Consider the following 15,610-nt stretch of genomic DNA (forward strand, 5'->3'; position numbering starts at 1 on the left):
GAAGAAGAAAAAGCTTCTGCTTAAGACAGACCCCTCTCAGGTCAATCAGTACTTCTCCAAGTGCTCAGACAAGTCAGGCAATATCAGTTCCGATTTCTTTCTCAAAATCTTCCCACTGCCTTCTATTCCTTTGTTTCACTCTGGTTGGGATTGTCTCTGTCACTGCTATAATCTGGGCATTCCCTTTGCTTCTCCTCTGTGTTTAATTCCCATTTTCTGGACTTGAGAAGTTCTTTTTCTTTGCTCTCACATTTTTTAAAAACACATCTTCTAGGAGCTTCCTAAGCTCTTAAAGGAGAAAAACATTCAAGATTTTGTGTATCTAATCATATCTCTATTCTGTTTTCACACTTGACTGATAATTTACCAGGGTATAAAATTCTACTTTAAAATAACTTCCCTCCTTAAATCAACTATACTTCAATAAAATAAATTTTTTTTAAATTAAAAAAAAACTTTCCTCCAGAATTTTAAAGCCATTGTTCTGCTTTCAGCATCACTGGTGATAACACCAGTGCCATTGTGATTCCTGCCATTTGTCTATAACTGGTTTTCTTTCTCTGGAACCTTTCAGAATCTTCACTTTACTTGTAGACTTAATATCTCACAATTATATGCCTTACTTGGCTTCTGTTTTTCATGCACTGAACTGAGCATTCTATGAGGATTTTCAGTTTGGAGAGACTAGTATTATTTCTCAGACAATTTCACCGCCTCCATTTCCTTTAAAAAAAATTTGTTTTTTTTAGAACTTTTATTCTAAATGTTAGATCTCTTAGATTGAGCATAATTTTCTTATCTTTTCATCCTTGACTTTCATCTTTCTTCTCTGAGAAATTCTCTTCTAATTTAACCTTCTGTTGACTCCCATATTTCATTTTTAACATTTTTACTTTTGGAGAGCTCTTATTCTCTGATTTCCACAGCATTCTGTTCTTTTTTTTGTGGATACAATATCTTCTTTTATTTCTTTGAGATTGTTAATCATAGTGTTGTTGTTTTTTTTTTAAATCAAGCTTCCTTCTGACCTACAGATTGCCTGTTTCCTCCAATATTTTATCCATATTCTTTCTTCCTTCCCCTCTCCCCTTTTTTATAGTAGCTTTCCTTCAGTGTCCGTTGAACCTTAAATGTACATTCATATTTAAGTGTGATGCTCCAAGATGCTGATTGGAGGATCTGGGTGGGGTAGCATTTGTTGACTGGTAAACTTCATTATATGATGAACAGTGAAGGTAGTAAACAGCCCTTTAAATTGTGGGTCCCAGAAGTCATTGTGAGGACATCTTCCTTCTAGAGCCATTCATCTTCTCTAGGAAGAAGTCCTTCAGTTCTGCCAGGACTGGTGGAAACAGTACATGTGGCATTTTGGGGAAGATGACCAAGGGTCCCAGAGGTCAGCCAGATGTCCACTTAAACCTCTTCTTTTCAGCCTATGCCTCACCTTGTCCTTTTGGGCTTGTACCCTCTAAATACTACCCAATTTCTACAAAGCATAAATCTTTTCTGCAAGGAGCAGGTTAGGGGTGGTTGGCTGATTTCAGCAGGGAAAAGAGTCCTGCCAAGGTTTAATTATCTGTATACAGACTTTCAGCCAATTTCCTGTTAACAACCACATGCTCCTCTCTCTTTCCAAGTTGCCTCCAGGTTCTTATACTTGTTTTTTCTTCCGAGAAGATGTTGAAATATTTCCTCTGCTCACGTCTCCTCTCCGCTTATGGTTTAATAAATGTTATACTCCTTTACTGTTATTTTAGTAGAGATTTGCTGAGGAAGAGAGATGGATACATGTTATCAATCTGCTAGGATGAATTAAAAATCTGGCTGAATAACTGCATCCTGTAATCACTAGAAAAATCTCATTTATTCACTCCCAGATGCAATAAAGTTTGCATATTCTTAAACAGTCCTAAAAAAATAAGGAATTAATTAGTATCACATTTTATAAATCCTGCAACACAGAACTGTGTGAATCTAGGAAATTGAAAGCATCAACTTCTCCTCTAGCTAACACTTTTAAAATATAAATACTTTTACCATTTGCCTTAACTACATTTCATATTGAGATGGCATGCCTTTAAATAAAAACATCTTAAAATTGAAAACTAAAATTCCATTTTCATCTGTATATACCATGTGACTTTTCTGGGCACAGGCGATTCATGGTTTTTGTGATTTATTTTTAGAGGAGAACACTAAAGAATGGAACAACCACAGCTTGTTACTTTGCAACAATTCACACTGACTCATCGCTGCTCCTTGCGGAAATTACAGGTGAGGAGATGAAAGGATGATTTATGGGCACGTGAAGCATGTCCAGACCATGCTGGCAGTGACTTATACTTGTGAGCAGTCCTGCCTTTTAATTGCTAGAATTTAAGCACTGCACTTCTTGCAAGTAATTAGGTATTTGTGTATCACTGTGGCCCTTGAACTTTTTCTGTTGTTTAAGTAATTTGATTATTTACTTTTAGTTTTTGGCTGCAGAATGATGTGAATGGGTCTGAATTTTGTGTATTAATTTAGGGCTTTTTGGAGCAGGTTTACTAATTCTAGCAATAGCAACAGTTTATCTATCAGCAGATAGATCTTAGCTGTTGGCTAGACTCAGGGCACTATGCTAGATGCTGGGAACACAGTAAAACGGAAAATAGTCTCTGCCCTTGAGGAACCAGACAGGATTAACTGATTAATAGGTACATGCACTGATTAATGACTTTAGTAATAGCTGTAGTGCTTTTACTAGATGCCTGGTATTGTGCAAAGAACTCTATGTTGATTAGTTCAGCTCAGTTGCAGACAGCCTTCTGGAGCAGTTATTCAGATCCTTGTGTTACAGATGGATAAACTGATGCTCAGAGAGGTTATGTAACATGCCTAAGTCACACAGCTAGTAAGCAGAGCTGAGACTGGATTTACACTGATGATTCCAAAACTTGTACCCAGTACAGTGCCTAGCACATAGCAGGTGCTCAGTAAATACTGTTGACTGATGTGCTGACACTCCTGCTTGCTGGCCAAGGTAGTTTATACCAAAGACCTCAAGGGTGACACTGAAAGTAAATATTGCAAATTTTGGAGGAGACAGAATGAACCCAGAATTGGATCACCTGGGAAGACTTCATTGGAGGGATCTTTAAATTGGGCTTTGAAGGGAAGATAAAATGAGGAGAGAGGAAAATGCCTTTCAGATAGGAAAGATGACATGGGGGTATGGGTATGGGGACAGGAACATTCATAGTGGATATACAGGAGGCAGGGAACAGAGTAGCTGAACTAAAGGGAAGGATTCATGGCATGGTGGGATGGGAGAGGTTGGGCAGAGGGGATGGTTCAGTCTCTGGAGAGATTCAAATATGCATCAGACTCCAAAAAGTTTTCAGCGAGATGAGGTATGTGATGAAGTTGGTGTTTTAAGGAAGAGTAATCTAATGGCCATGTATTACAGTGAATTACAGGGGAAAGAGAGCAATAGAAAGACTTCTGAAAGACTCAAGACAGAGGTGGAGACATTGTTGAAAAAATGAACATTGCCTCATGTAGCATCAACTTTCTAGCTGAAATAGAATTCCTCTAGCACCTCTGATAAGCATGAGGTTCTTCAGTGCTGAGAACTGCTGGTAGGAGTAAGTAAAATCCCCCACAGATAATGATGTTGGCACTGCTACACTTAAGAATAGCGACAGTATCTTTTCTAAGCCCTATGTGCCAGGCACTTTACATACATTATTGGGTATAGTCCTCATAACCCTGCACATAGCAGAGGACACTGGGCACATCTGGGTTTAGCAAATAATATCCTTCATTCTGGGAGAAATCAGAGGAGTAAGGTGCTAATGGGAGAACCTTTACTACTTACAGAATTGATCGGGGTCTTGTTATTATTGTTCTTAAATGGTGTGATGATCTTTTACATTCTCACTTATGTTTTTATAACGATTTTAATTTAAGATGTTTTAAAGAGGCTTAGGAAAGGTACAGTTTGGGAAAGAAACATGACTTTAGATTCTTTTTGTGTGTCTCACAGATAAATTCGGGCAGCGGGCATTTGTGGGCAAAGTCTGTATGGATTTGAATGACACTGTTCCAGAATACAAGGAAACCACTGAGGAATCAATCAAGGAAACAGAGAGGTATGTTTGTCTTGATTTGTCTTATGGATGGAGTTGGAGATGGGAAAAAGAAACCTCTTTAACCCAGGCAGAATGTGCACATATATCACTGCCTGGGTTTGCCTAACTTCATGAAATTGATCTGATCCTAAGGAAAATGTTGCATGTCAGTACTATTTTTGTATATCAAATCATATTTTAAAGCCTCTGGGAACTTGTTATAGGAGTCCTAGGGCAAATCCCTTTATAAAATGAAGGATTTTTAAAAAAGTAAATGATTTACCCACTCCCTGTCCTTCGTTATTGACTGGGGCTTCTCCTGTAGGTTAACCTGGCACAAAGTGTCTGTGGCCTGCTCATCAAATTACTTTTGGTTGTGGGTCATCCTATTGCTTGAGATCATGTGCTTTTGTTATGTTCTTTTTATTTTACATGGGGATATGCTAGTGATACCATAGGTACTTTTTCTATATTTCTTTAATGGCTTTTCCATGGTGCCTTGAGGATTTGACAAGGAATTGTGTTGTATGACACTCAACATCCAAGAGATATAGAAGAAAATTCTTTAGGTTTAAATCTTGCCTAAGACCAAACATATCCTGATGCAAGTTTGAGAAGTCCAGCTTTTCTCCATTCCCCAGGCCTCCTTCACCTTAGTGTGTCCTCTGAAAAGGGTGGCTTAGGTGCTGCTATGTTCCCGTAGAGAGAAGGAAGCACACACTTTCCCTTTAGCATTTGGCCATGTGCTCAACTTTTCTATGAATCTGTGTTTGTGGAAATAGTGAACCCTGATTCACATTTTATTCTTAAACAAAGGATTACCAGAAAGCAGGAAGCTATAGCTCATAAATATTTCCAGCCAGGGCAGAAACAGTCATTTCATAGGCCCTACAGATACCACCATCGCTGCAGATATAATTGGTAAGATCACCATCCCTGTCACTACCCATTTCACAACCATGTCTGGCATATTCCTTCTGCTTTACTCCAACATCCATGCCCAGTAGGACTCAGCCTTTGAAAATAAATGATGCTATTGTGATTTTGTGAGCAAGCAGCTTCCACTTTAGGGAAACTGGGAGTAGAGAGCCCCATGGCTTCTAAACACCTCCAGATACATAGGACTCCATGACTCTGATATCCATGGAACATAACATACTGCAGAATTCCCGCAAACAGAGCTTAAGCTAGTAGAATGGCTTGAGTGCTGTGGGAATACTTGTGAACAGCCCGGCTGATGTTAGATGATAAAATTGCATTTCCCTGTGATTTTGCACTCCATCGCTCTGGCTGCAAATGAGAAAGCAGGGTAATTACTACTTGTTAATCCTTAATTAGTGGTGGTGCAACATGTGCAGCATTAGAAATGTTTACATGGAAATTAGGACATGTAAGGGTCATGTTTTCATGCTTTTAAAAAATTAATTTGAAAAATGCCTAAAATTTCTAACTTCCTGTTTGTTGCTTTATTTCAGATTTGTGTCAGAAATGCTCCAAAGGAATGTAAGTAAACTTGTTCCCAGCTCGTTTTTTAATTCCCTTCCTGTTAGTTGTAGGATTTGTTATTAAGCTGTTTGGTAGAGGTTAGCCTGTGTACGTTTGGCTTATTCCATGCATGCAGAAGTATTTTCCTAAAGCCTTAAATTGTTTTCATGGTGGATGCATCAACTTAGCTCAGGGAAGGTCAGGCGTTTTTTACTTTCTCAGTGGTTTTCCCTCCCTCTCCTCTGGGACCTTCTAATTTCATAGGACAGGCCAGTGGGGAGGTGGGAGAGGGCTTCATGGATGTAGACAGATTGGTGGCAACTGGATGTTGTGGCATGGTTTGTTGGCTACATCACCATTGGCTCTGGCCTCTTGTACCCCCTGATCTGGTCTGAAACACAGGTGGTGTCCAGCCCTGATGCCCCAGCCAGACTGCCTTGGTCCATAGATGCGTGGCATGTCGTGTGGCCTGCAGGCACTCAGCCAGGCACCCCGTTCCACAGTGCCCCAGTGTTGGTGATCCTGTGAAGACAGTGCTGTCTTCTGTCCCACCCCCAGCAGGCTGGTCTATGGCTGTACTGTGCAGTCTCTTAGATTTGCAAACCAGACTCTTCCCTCACCATTTTTTAAGGTCTGATTGGAAGGCATAGGAAACCTCAGTATTTCTTTCAGTCTAATCTTGGGAGACCCAGGTGCAGCTTTGTGGATCCTTATCCTCGCCACTCTTCTATGAGTCCTTCTCGACTGCTCAGCCACAAAGGTGACATCAGAGCCATTCCTGCAACTAATTAACAGTCCTCAGGGAAGCCATGGCCAGCATACCACCCCAAGATGTAGAAAGGGGAACAAGCCACCACTTCATTCTTAGTCTTCCCAGCACTCTCCTTTAAAACGTCTCCTCTGCCTCCTAATTCTCTTCATAAAAGCCACCCAGTCTAGGCCTGGTCTGAGCCTTCATGTGCCTTGCATTTGAGATGGGATCTTCTTCCATTGAACTTGGTGCTACAGAATATACCCTTCCTTGTTCTCATCCATCAGCCATTTCCATGAAACCCAGCACTTCCACCCACTCTCTAGGAATGAAGGACTATCCCTAGAGATGAAGACATAAAATCATTTTGTGGTATGATATGCATTTCCTGACCGAGTGTTTTTGATTATTTCCAGTATTCTAGAGTGCAGCCCATAGTAACACCACGTTTTTCCCTTTCCTGCTCTGAGACTTTGTTGGGTGAACTTGGAAACATCGCAAAGACCCGTGATTTGCACATTCAGGTGGGCATTTTTCTCCTATTTGCCTCTGTCTAGACCTGCAAGACTTCTCTGTACCCTAAATTCTGGCAGTAATCTCGTTATCTCCAATTCTTTTACTGAGATTATGGAGGAGGTGGGTTTCCCCTTTTCTCTTTTAGTTCTTTTGGTTGGCAATTAACATGACATAAAGCAGATTAACAGGAGAAAATCAAATTTATTATGTGCGCACAGGAAATCCACATAAGTATGAAGAATTCCAAAGACAGCAAGGCAAGGTGAGGTATATATATATTCTGGACTAAGTAGAAGGAAGCAGGGGTCTGAGGTTTCAAGAGGAAATAAGGTAATTCACTGGAAGATAAAAAGTGTTAATATTTGGTAAACAAAAGTTTTCTGAACCATTCATTCAAAGACAATGGGACACAGACAAGTTTGATCGGGGGGCCTGCCTTTAGCCCCATAAGAGACAGCATCATAGGACATAAGGTCCCTTACAGATATCACCTAAATCTAGTTCTTTAATTTTTTAGTTAAAAAAAGTTAAGAAACCTGAAGTTCCTTTTGCCTTCAGTCTTCTCTGATCTGGCTCCGAGAGATGAGAACATCTTAAGTAACCAAGCAAGACCAATGGCAAACTGGTTACCTGTTCTCTGTAGGATACATTTAATGCATTTCTTTCCTGCTCTCTTTTATTTGATACTTTCTCAGTGTTCTAGTCCTTCCTTTTTGGAGGAACCATCTATTATTTGAAAAACAAAAGGAACCTAATTTCCACCTTACCAAAATGGATTTAAAAGCCCTTTTGTTCCAAGTTTCTTAATTTAAAATCAGGAACAAAACAGTATATCTTACTTTGTCATTAAGTGGTTGCAATTTAGGAATAAAACACTTTCTAAATCTTCCAGCTGGGTTAAAATTGGGAGCTCCCCTCCCCGCATCCAAACTTCATTACATACTGCACTAAAATTCTCCCTCTTAAGAGCTATCTTAAAACAAAGGGCGTGTCGGGGAAAGGCAACACATAGATCCTATATCATTTTGTAGGGTGGAAGCGTTTTTTTTTTAAGATTTATCTTGTTAGGACTCATTAACTATTTTCATTCCCCCCCCCTTTTTTTTTCTGGGCTGTGATATTCAATCCCACACAATTGTAGGGGAGGAAAAAGTTATCCTTGACCTATTTAGGGTCCCTGGCTGGGCCTGAAAACTAAACTGACAAAGCTAAACAGGAGAAAAGCATACAAATTTATATAAGGTTTACATGGCACAGGAGCCTTTATAAGGAAACAAAGACACAAAGAAACAGACCTGAGTATTTTTATGTTAGGTGTGGTGACAAGTGTACAGTCCTGGAGGAACATAAGTTAAGGAGTACAAGGTAAGTATAGTAAACTGGGGGAAACTTAGCAAGGCCTGTTTCTTCTTGGTTCCCTTTGTCTTCAGAGATAAGGATGCTCCTTTCCTCTATGTATAGGGCGGGCGCCTCTCATTTACGAGTTTTATGACCTGTTTCAGGGGAAAAGGGTGGGGGCAAGATCAGAGTGACCTTCCTGCTTCTGCCATTTTCTCAAACTCCTTCGGCATAAAATATTCAGTATTCCAAGGTGGCATATTTTGGGTTCGTGTGTCCTGAAACCCAGAAACACACAACAAAATCAAGTATATACTTACTGGGGGTGTATATATGTGTATAAGTGCATATACTCAAATCTATCAAAATGACACAAATCTTCTCTTCTGATGCCCATGCCCATTTCTTCAGTGGTCTGGAGTTCCTCAAGGCCAAGGATAGAACTCATTCTGCAGGTGGAACATTCTGTTTTTAGTCCATTGCTGTTTTTTTCTTTTATTTATTTGATTATGCATACTCTACCTCAAGGAGAAAGGGAAATGGCATTGCTGTTCTTGGAAGTGGTAACTTGCTCATGAGTTATTTCCCATAGTATATGGTCATCACCAGTTGGTCAGAAATGATTTTTGTTTTAGGTGAGGGGTTGGGATGGTGTTATGTTGTGTCTTATGGAGACTTATGTTGTGTCTCCAAAACACTTTATGCTGTCTCAGGTTTGTGGTGCCCTGGAGAAAGGAGAGTGTGGGAGCCAGGACTCACTTGTTTTGCTTGCATGTGGATTCTTATAGGCTCTTTCTTGACGACTGCAGGACTGCCTAGCTCTGTTATTTTCAAACTGTTTCCTGCAGAAGAACTCATCCTGGAAGCTGACAAAGGGGATAGAATGGGGACAGGGTCCCAGAGTCCTAACCCTGCTTCATCCTGCATAGCAACTTGTTTATGCTGTTTACATATTGAATTTCTATGATTTTTTAAATAAGAATAACACATCTAAAGCTAAAAGAATTTGGAAAATCTCTCATCTAGCCCAACCCTTTTATTTGAGAGATGAGAAAATGGAGGCCCAAAGAAAACAATGGACTCAACCCTAAGACACATAACTAGGGTCAGAACTTGGGCTAAAATTCAGCTTTTTAATTCAAATTTCAGCTTTCTATGAGGGAACCATGCTCTATCCTTTTGATGACCAATGAACTCTTCTTAAATGGCCAACACCAGAAGAAGCAGGTGACCATGAATAGCTAGGCTCTTGACTCTCTTCAAGGAGTACTTTTTATTTTTACTTATTCTTGCTATAGTTTGGAATTTGAAAAGATTTTGTCAGAAAAACATTACATGGGTTAGGGTTAGGATATTACATATTCATATAATTACATTTTCATAGTTTCTTTGTCATATATATCTTATAAGAATTGTTTCAAATAAAATACACAAGAATCTTCATTTTTTTTACATAGGCAAGTAGAAACCATCCATATCATTTGGGGGTAGGAAGTATAATTTCTCATGGTATTTTACATTAAAAAATTGAAAATATTTCTTTTCTTTTAGAGCCATATAAGTGAAAATTGTGATGAAGTTAAAGCTGTGAAAAACTTATACCCTGGTTATAAAAACTACACAGATGTGTATGATAAAAACAATCTTCTGACAAATAAGGTAAGTTGTACATCATGATATAATCTATATGAAGTAGGGCATATTTATTTAAATTTTAAAATCTCAGTAGTAACCTTCAGACTTCTATAATACACGTGCATTTCCCAAACTACAGAGTGTGCATATGCATGTGTGCGTAGAATTAAAAATGGGCCTGGTTTCATCCCTAATGAATAAATCATTAAATTTATTGGTAAATAAATCTAAAAGCTTCTTTGAGGTGGGAATGTCATGTGGTCCAAGGACATTTTGTCAGTATCCATTAGAATGTAAATGTGCATTCCTTTGAGTTAGAAAATGTATTTTTTTTAAAAATCTATTTATTTTTGGCTGTGTTGGGTTTTCGTTTCTGTGCGAGGGCTTTCTCCATTTGCGGCGAGTGGGGGCCACTCTTCATCGCGGTGCGCGGGCCTCTCACTGTCGCGGCCTCTCCCATTGCGAAGCACAGGCTCCAGACGCGCAGGCTCAGTAGTTGTGGCTCACGGGCTCAGTTGCTCCGTGGCATGTGGGATCCTCCCAGACCAGGGCTCGAACCCGTGTCCCCTGCATTGGCAGGCAGATTCTTAACCACTGCACCACCAGGGAAGCCCTAGAAAATGTATTTTTGAAGATCCATTCTGTAAGGACTATGAATAGGGATGTTAATTACATATGAAAGTTAAAAAATGGCTATCAGTGGGAAATTGTTTAAATTATAGAACACACATAATTAGAATTTTCTCCAACATTCACAAAGAATGAGGTATACAGACTTACAAGGAAGAGTGTGTATACAGTATTGTTTGATATGTGTGTATACGTGCGGGTGCATGCTCACTTAGCAAACACTGTCTGGAAGACACACATTGAACGTTAAAAGTGATCCTGAGGGAGAAAGCAGAGGACTTTTTACTTTTTATTTTTAAACACTCTAAGATTGCTCTGTAAAAGAAATGAGTATTACTACATTTATAATTAAACAATTTAAAGTTAATTAAAATTAATATGAGTGGGCTTCCCTGGTGGCGCAGTGGTTGAGAAGCTGCCTGCCAATGCAGGGAACACGGGTTCGAGCCCTGGTCTGGGAAGATCCCACATGCCGCGGAGCAACTGGGCCCGTGAGCCACAATTACTGAGCCTGCGCGTCTGGAGCCTGTGCTCCGCAACAAGAGAGGCCGCGATGGTGAGAGGCCCGCGCACCGCGATGAAGGGTGGTCCCCACTTGCCACAACTAGAGAAAGCCCTCGCACAGAAACGAAGACCCAACACAGCCATAAATAAATAAATAAATAAATAAAAGAACGTGAATTAAAAAAAAAAAAAAATTAATATGAGTGAGGAGAGACCTGATTACAACAGTATACCCCCTGGCCTTGGCATTTAATGAAATGTATGAACTGCATGGAGAGTTTAACTATTACAGCAAATAAATTCTTAGGGACTCTGTGCTCAGAGATCTGAATGTGACTAATTTGAAAGGTTAATACTCTGCATAGATCTTGTTTATGCTACATCATAATTTTCATCCTCCTCTACATATATTTCTATATAATTAATAAATTAGCCTTCAATTTGCATGTTAATTTTACTTGCATAGAGGTCAACTGGACCAACCCTCATTTATTTTATAGATTAAAAAAAAGAGAAAAAGATCCACAAATGTGTGGCACTTTCATAATCCAATGTTTTCACAGGCCTTTTCTGAGGTGTAACTTGTACACAGTGATTTTATACATACAGGTAATCATCAGTGTTCTTGTGAAGATGATAACAGATAAGTCAGAGCTTTTATGTGCACCTATAATATCTTGTGAGTGAGGACTGACTTAAGCATTTTTGAGTGGTAGAGTCCACGTAGGATGCTCTTCTCTCCAGACAGTGATGGCACATGGCTGCTACCTTTCCGAAGAAGAACTGGATGTATTCAGGGAACGAGGAGCATCCATCTCGCATTGTCCCAATTCTAACTTATCGTAAGTAGGCAATTATTGATTAGTAGATTATGAACGTTTGGGTTGCAAAGTAGCAGCCAAATACCTTTGTTTTCTCAGTCATTCCTCCAGTATCTCTCTTCTGTAGTTGTGTTCAATTGGGATGTGAACTACATAGAAGGATACCTACCTATACTGTACTGGGGAGACAGAGAGCACTTAAAAGAGGCTATTTTTTGCAGAGTATGCATTTGAAGAGCACCACATCTCTTAAAATTTCTGAGTTTTCACAAAACAGAACAATAGGAAATAGAGTTCAAAACCAATAGCACTGAGAACTTAGAGCTAAGGACCGAAAGAGTGGGTGTGCCAACCAGGTGTTCCAGAGAGAGTGTACTGACCTCTTATTACTTTGTGTTGTACAAACTACTAGAAATGTGGACATTACCAGAAATGGTGCAATGCTACTAGAAGCCAGCACCCTTCAGTAAATGTCATGCTGCTACATCTGACGAGATGCACTTAGGAGGGGCCTTGTCCTACTGTAATTCACCCAAGCAAAATTTTTATTTATACCTGGTTCTTAACCTTTGAAAGGTTATAGATGCATAAGGGAATCAGATGAAACTTGTGGCCTGTATCTTCAGAAAAAAAAGCCCATAGACATAAAAATGCTGCATCCAATTTCAGGGAATTCATAGATTCTATAATGCCAATCCTTGGACGCTAGGCTAAGAATTCATGCTCCATGATTAGATACAGAAAGGATTTCTCATTTCTTGTGTTAGTTGGCCCAGAACAGAGCTAGAGGCAGGTTGGGGTGGATCATTCATATATTCATTCAATAAATTTATTAGCTTCTGCTGGATTTTTTTTTCTTAACATCTTTATTGGAGTATAATTGCTTTACAATGGTGTGTTAGTTTCTGCTTTATAACAAGGTGAATCAGTTATACATATACATATATCCCCATATCTCTTCCCTCTTGCATCTCCCTCCCTCCCACCCTCCCTATCCCACCCCTCTAGGTGGTCACAAAGCACCGAGCTGATCTCCCTGTGCTGTGCGGCTGCTTCCCATTAGCTATCTATTTTACATTTGGTAGTGTACATATGTCCACGCCACTCTCTCACCTTGTCCCAGCTTACCCTTCCCCCTCCCCATATCCTCAAGTCCATTCTCTAGTAGGTCTGCGTCTTTATTCCCGTATTGCCCTTAGGTTCTTCATGACCTTTTTTTTTAACTTCTTAGATTCCATATATATGTGTTAGTATACGGTATTTATTTTTCTCTTTCTGACTTACTTCACTCCATATGACAGACTCTCGGTCCATCCACCTCACTACAAATAAGTCAATTTCGTTTCTTTTTATGGCTGAGTAATATTCCATTGTATATATGTGCCACATCTTCTTGATCCATTCATCTGTTGATGGACACTTAGGTTGCTTCCATGTCCTGGCTATTGTAAAGAGTGCTGCAATGAACATTGTGGTACGTGACTCTTTTTGAATTATGGTTTTCTCAGGGTATATGCCCAGTAGTGGGATTGCTGGATCATATGGTAGTTCTATTTTTAGTTTTTTAAGGAACCTCCATACTGTTCTCCATAGTGGCTGTATCAATTTACATTCCCACCAACAGTGCAGGAGGGTTCACTTTTCTCCACACCCTCTCCAGCATTTATGGTTTGTAGATTTTTTGATGATGGCCATTCTGACTGGTGTGAGGTGATACCTCATTGTAGTTTTGATTTGCATTTCTCTAATGATTAATGATGTTGAGCATTCTTTCATGTGTTTGTTGGCAATCTGTATATCTTCTTTGGAGAAATGTCTGTTTAGGTCTTCTGCCCATTTTTGTATTGGGTTGTTTGGTTTTTTTGATATTGAGCTGCATGAGCTGGTTGTAAATTTTGGAGATTAATCTTTTGTCAGTTGCTTCATTTGCAAATACTTTCTCCCATTCTGAGGGTTGTCTTTTTGTCTTGTTTATGGTTTCCTTTGCTGTGCAGAAGTTTTTAAGTTTCATTAGGTCCCATTTGTTTATTTTTGTTTTTATTTCCATTTCTCTAGGAGGTGGGTCAAAAAGGATCTTGCTGTGATTTATGTCATGGAGTGTTCTGCCTATGTTTTCCTCTAAGAGTTTAATAGTGTCTGGCCTTACATTTAGGCCTTCATTCCATTTTGAGTTTATTTTTGTGTATGGTGTTAGGGAGTGGTCTAATTTCATTCTTTTACATGTAGCTATCCAGTTTTCCCAAAACCACTTATTGAAGAGGCTGTCTTTTCTCCACTCTATATTCTTGTCTCCTTTATCAAAGGTAAGGTGACCATATGTGCGTGGGTTTATCTCTGGGCTTTCTATCCTGTTCCATTGATCTATGTTTCTGTTTTTGTGCCAGTACCATACAGTCTTAATTACTGTAGCTTTGTAGTATAGTCTGAAGTCAGGGAGCCTAATTACTCCAGCTCCGTTTTTCTTTCTCAAGATGGCTTTGGCTATTTGGGGTCTTTTGTGTTTCCATACAAACTGTGAGATTTTTTGTTCTAGTTCTGTGAAAAATGCCAGTGGTAGTTTGATAGGGATTGCATTGAATCTGTAGATTGCTTTGGGTAGTATAGTCATTTTCACAGTGTTGATTCTTCCAATCCAAGAACATGGTATATCTCTCCATCTATTTGTATCATCTTTAATTTCTTTCATCAGTGTCTTATAATTTTCTGCATACAGGTCTTTTGTCTCCTTAGGTAGGTTTATTCCTAGGTATTTTATTCTCTTTGTTGCAATGGTAAATGGGAGTGTTTTAATTTCACTTTCAGATTTTTCATCATTAGTGTATAGGAATGCAAGAGATTTCTGTGCATTAATTTTGTATCCTGCTACTTTACCAAATTCATTGATTAGCTCTAGTAGTTTTCTGGTAGCATCTTTAGGATTCTCTTTGTATAGTATCATGTCATCTGCAAACAGTGACAGCTTTATTTCTTTTCCAATTTGGATTCCTTTTTATTTCTTTTTCTTCTCTGATGGCTGTGGCTAAAACTTCCAAAACTATGTTGAATAATAATGGTGAGAGTGGGCAGCCTTATCTTGTTCCTGATCTTAGTGGAAATGATTTCAGTTTTTCACCATTGAGGACAATGTTGGCTGTGGGTTTGCCATATATGGCCTTTATTATGTTGAGGAAAGTTCCCTCTATGCCTACTTTCTGGAGGGTTTTTATCATAAATGGGTGTTGAGATGATCATATGGTTTTTCTCCTTCAATCTGTTAATATGGTGTATCACAGTGTTTGATTTGCGTATATTGAAGAATCCTTGCATTCCTGGGATAAACCCCACTTGATCATGGTGTATGATCCTTTTAATGTGCTGTTAGATTCTGTTTGCCAGTATTTTGTTAAGGATTTTTACATCTATGTTCATCAGTGATATTGGCCTGTAGTTTTTAGATTTTCATTTTTTGAGGTTTACTTTATATCCTTACTTGTTTTAGAGTTCTTGCAGAAGCAGAATATGACGTGAGGATTTATGTACAAGTAATTTATTTGGGAGGTGATCTCAGGAAGCACCTTTATGGGGTGAGACAGAGAAGGGAAGGAAGACAGTAAAGAGCACATCACCAAGCTAGTTACCACCATGGGTTCCTGGAATTTAATCTTTCTGGAAAACTCAGGGAGCCAGTGTACAAAGCAGACCTCAAAGACAACCTGCCCAAGGGTGGGGGAGCCAGAGTAATTATACCTAAAGTTATCAGTTATTGGTGGAGGGCTGCTGGGTGGGTGCGAAGGGGCATGAAGTCCCTGAAACTTTGGACCTTCCCCAAACAAGGGCAG

The 15,610-nt window shown here is 39.3% G+C and overlaps 1 protein-coding gene across 2 annotated transcripts in view; it reads left to right on the top strand.

Annotated features, from left to right (window-relative positions):
- The window catches only part of GDA (guanine deaminase), a 125,525-nt gene that overhangs the window by 68,286 nt on the left and 41,629 nt on the right, over window positions 1-15,610 (top strand). For both annotated transcript variants that reach the window (XR_014247287.1, XM_082401473.1), the window contains exons 4-9: window positions 2,187-2,274; window positions 4,028-4,133; window positions 5,588-5,615; window positions 6,765-6,872; window positions 9,754-9,861; window positions 11,716-11,813. Coding sequence is in view for 1 of the 2 variants with exons in the window: in XM_082401473.1 (XP_082257599.1) it covers window positions 2,187-2,274; window positions 4,028-4,133; window positions 5,588-5,615; window positions 6,765-6,872; window positions 9,754-9,861; window positions 11,716-11,813 (536 nt within the window). In the remaining variant the exon portion in view is untranslated. The remainder of the gene's footprint in view (window positions 1-2,186; window positions 2,275-4,027; window positions 4,134-5,587; window positions 5,616-6,764; window positions 6,873-9,753; window positions 9,862-11,715; window positions 11,814-15,610) is intronic.

The sequence above is a fragment of the Balaenoptera borealis genome (assembly GCF_965194805.1).
Source record: "Balaenoptera borealis genome assembly, chromosome: 8".
NCBI lineage: Eukaryota > Metazoa > Chordata > Mammalia > Artiodactyla > Balaenopteridae > Balaenoptera > Balaenoptera borealis.